Below are 3,443 nucleotides of genomic sequence, written 5' to 3'. Positions count from 1 at the left end.
GGTAGCGCCGCTTCAAGGCCTGCCGAGGGCGAAGGAAGCAGCTGCTGCTGAGGAGCAACACACCCTGGGAGGGCATTGGTAATTCCTGGCTGGAAGTGCTGGGGCTGACAAGCTGTGGTTTGCCAGTGGAGCCTGCGAAGAGGGGCAGGAAGGTCATCAGGGTGGCCACGCAGGCCGTAAGCAGGAGAGGCTCCTGTGGTAGCCAGAGCTGTCCTGGAGCCAAGGCGTGCTGAAGGCCCTGCTGCCAGGCCCAGCCTGGCCCCTGTCCCCAGTGCGGGGCACCGAGTGCTTTGGTGCCTACCAGTCTCCGTGCCAGCACAGGTGCGGCACTCCCAGGAGTAGGTGCTGTTCCCCAAAGAGGAGCAGTGTCTGTGGGTGCCCTCGGCAGCGCAGGAGCTGCACAGCCTCAGTTGCCAGGGTCTGTAGGATCAAAGGAGGTACTGGTTGTGAGGACAAAGTGCCAGAGCAAGGGATGGCCTGGCCTGGCAGAGCCCTTGTTCTTAGTTCTTCATCCCTGAGCTTGTGGGGAGATCTTAGGTCCTATTCAGAGCCCTGCATTGTTGCTTTGGCAGTTTACCCCTCTTCCTCCGCGTGCTCCCTGCCTCCTGGACAAAGGCACGTTTCGGCATCACAGCGGCCATGCCTCTGACCTAAGGGTGTGACTGCTTGGACACTCTCCCATGATGGGGGTCTGCAAGAGAAGGAAGGGAAAGAGTTGAGCCCAGCTGACCCAGCATCAAGCAGATCCTGGCACTCGCTGCTCCGCTGCCTGTGCTGTTTCCATCTCCTCAGTGGAGCTGAGGGCAAGAGGCATGGGACAGAAGGTGGCCAGGCCTGCCAGGGCAGTCCTTAGGCTGGCACTGCACTTGTGCTTGACACCTTGTGAGCTGGGAGGAGAAAACCCAACCTCTTGGAGAGTCGGATCCCCATGGTGAGCATTTCCATCATGAATGGCTCTTGGTTCAGGCAACACGGGCATCGGAAGCCGATGCCAGCATGCAGAGCCAGTCTCTGGATGCACTGCCGGTGGAAGCGGGCGTCTTGGCATGCAGGGCAGCCCATGGTTTTGTAGGAGATTCTGTTTTCCACGGTGTCCAGGCAGATGCTGCAGGTGTTGTCCTGGCTTGGACGAGCGTGCACTGCCTGCTGTGGGCGGTGCTCCCAGCAGAAGGACCTGTGAGGAAGATGGAAGAGATGGGCGAGGGAAGGTGGGAAGCGCAGAGTCCTTCCGCAGTGATGGCGATGTGGGGGGTGGATCTGTGAGAGACCCCAGCCTCTTTGTGGGCTCTTCCCCAGTCTATGGCAGGTTGCTGGCAGCTGTCCCAGTGGGCTTCTGCCTTGCATGGCCAGTGCAGATGGAAAGGGCTTGGAGATGAAGCCGGGGTCTCTGAGGCAAGGGCGGGCAGCCCTTACCTGTAGGCCCCGAAGTACTGGGTGACACATTCGCCGTCTGGGGCGCAGGGCAGGTGGAAGGTGCAGTCGCAGCCTGTCTCAGAGCAGGTGATGCTGGCCCCCATCTTGTAGCAAATGAAGCAGCTCTGGAAAGAGCACCGCAGCCCCCTGAGTGTCAGGACTGGGGCTTTGTGGCTGCCCTGCGTCTCCGGGCAGGGAGCAGGATGTGGGCAGTGCTGGGTTAGAGCCCACAGAGCCACCTGCACACGAGGCTCTTGCATGTGCCAGGGCTGGGGCTTCTTTGCTGGGGAGCAGGAGGAGCTGCCTCAAGCCTCTCCTGGTGCCAAGCTCCCTGCGCCTGCGAGGTCCTCACCTTCTTGGCTGCTTCTTTGATGACGTGCCTGGTGTCTCCAACGAGAAAGTCTTCCGTGTTCTCTTGTGGGAAAAGTCCACTGGCAAGAAGCTGCAGAGCAGAGAAGGCCAGGAGCTTGTTAGGTGAGGAAGGAAGGCCCCTCCTGGGCAGAAAGATGGAGGGAGCCCCGAGAGAGCTTACCTGGCAGTAGTTGTGGACACAGAGTTTGAACTTCATTCTCTTGTACCCACAGATGTCGGTGTCTGCCTCGGTCCGGTGGCACAGCATGCACACTGGAGAGAAAGTGCCCCTGGCATGAGCATGTCTGTGGGGCTGGGCAAGTGTCCGTGCAGGATCAGCCCCAAAACCCTGCTGGGTCCGTGCTGTGCTGGCTGAAGGGCAGGGTAGGTCAGGCACGGGTGCCCCAGCAAATGCCCAGAGCCTAGGCCTTTTGCAGAGCTCCTGCCTTGCCCTGGCATAGTTCTTGCCTGCTCACTGACTGCCCTGGTATACCTGTGCCAGCGATCGGGAGCTGTGGGGAGAGAGGCTTTTGCTATCACCTTGGTCCTCGGGTACTGTGTCCGGCTGTGCCGTGTTGGATCTGGAACAGGTTGATGGTGAGTGCCTGGAGCGTCTCTTGCGCAGAACTGCTGGCATTCCTCCGCCTGACAGTTGTGCACCAGCCCTGAGTAAAGAGAGAGATGCGCGTGAGCTGTGTCAGAGGCACCAGAATCCTCTGCCTTAGCCTTGTGCCGGAGCAGCCTTGGGCGAGCTCCTCCTCGGCGATGCTCTCCTCAACTCAGAGGGTTGTATTGATGTGCAGCCACCCTGCTTGTGTTTTTAGGCCAGGGTGATGATGTCACTGGGGCCATTGTGACATGGCCAGCACCGATCTGTGGGCTCCTCCCATACCATCCTGAGTGATGATGCCCCAGTGGCGAGTGGTTTTGAGGGGATAGGATTAACTTCTCATGCGTCCAAGTTTTGCATTTGTGACCAAATCAGTGTGGGTGACACAGCACTGTGTGAGCCATGGCTGAGCAGCGAATGCACAGTGCCGAGGCCTGTCCTGCTCCTGAGGCCCAGCACCAGGGAAGCAGCCTGGGGGCAGCAGCTGCTGGCAGGGGAAATAGGTGGGACAGCTGATCCCCCAGATCCCAGAGAGACCCCACACGTGACACCGTGTCTGCTCAGCTGCACAACTGCCGCTTGCTGCTGATGCTGCTGCTCTCGGGCTGGCAATACATCGGGCAGCTGGTTGTGAGCCACTGTGGCCTTTTCATCACTTGTATGGTTCCAATTTGTTTATCTGATGGAAGTGTCTCAGCCCACAAGTCTTTGTCCAACAGTGATATCCTAAGCGTGTTGCAGACCAGGATGTGTTCAATGTCCCATCAGCATTCCCAGCCCCAATGACATGAGACCTGCCCAAGGCTGGTGTCTGCCCCTGCCCTGCCAGGCACTGAGCCCTCACTCACAGCAGTGTGAGGCCACGCTCTGGGTGTGGGGAATTGCGCCTGGAAAGCTGAGAGATGGGAAAGGGTCTGGGGGTGGTGGTTGACAGCAGCTGCAAATGGTGTGGTATGTTCCCAGGTGGCCAAGAAGGCCAATGTCAGCTGGCCTGTAGCAGCACCAGTGTGGGCAGCAGGAGCAGGGCAGTGCCCATCCCTCTCTGCTGGGAGTGCTGAGGCACCTCAAA

General features: G+C 59.5%; 1 protein-coding gene across 2 annotated transcripts in view; it reads right to left on the bottom strand.

Annotated features, from left to right (window-relative positions):
- Window positions 1–2,575, bottom strand: part of LOC121660273 (PHD finger protein 7-like) — a 4,360-nt gene extending 1,785 nt beyond the window's left edge. Inside the window, exons 1-8 of one of the 2 annotated variants that reach the window (XM_042019539.1) lie at window positions 2,305–2,575; window positions 1,946–2,037; window positions 1,766–1,855; window positions 1,414–1,538; window positions 908–1,174; window positions 578–691; window positions 302–420; window positions 1–132 (exon numbers count right to left, since the gene is read on the bottom strand). The exon at window positions 1–132 is cut by the window's left edge and continues 1,785 nt beyond it. In XM_042019539.1, coding sequence (XP_041875473.1) covers window positions 1–132; window positions 302–420; window positions 578–691; window positions 908–1,174; window positions 1,414–1,538; window positions 1,766–1,855; window positions 1,946–2,037; window positions 2,305–2,401 — 1,036 coding nt within the window. In that variant the 5' untranslated portion in view covers window positions 2,402–2,575. Of the gene's footprint in view, window positions 421–577; window positions 692–907; window positions 1,175–1,413; window positions 1,539–1,765; window positions 1,856–1,945; window positions 2,038–2,304 lie in introns of both variants that reach the window. The other variant, XM_042019538.1, reaches the window with a different exon arrangement.
- Window positions 2,576–3,443: the final 868 nt, after the last annotated feature.

The sequence above is a fragment of the Corvus kubaryi genome, unplaced genomic scaffold (genome assembly GCF_017639235.1).
Source record: "Corvus kubaryi isolate FWS band 111438036 unplaced genomic scaffold, C.kubaryi_AGA036_p1.0 138, whole genome shotgun sequence".
Lineage (NCBI taxonomy): Eukaryota > Metazoa > Chordata > Aves > Passeriformes > Corvidae > Corvus > Corvus kubaryi.
This window is presented reverse-complemented; position numbering and strand designations above follow the sequence as displayed.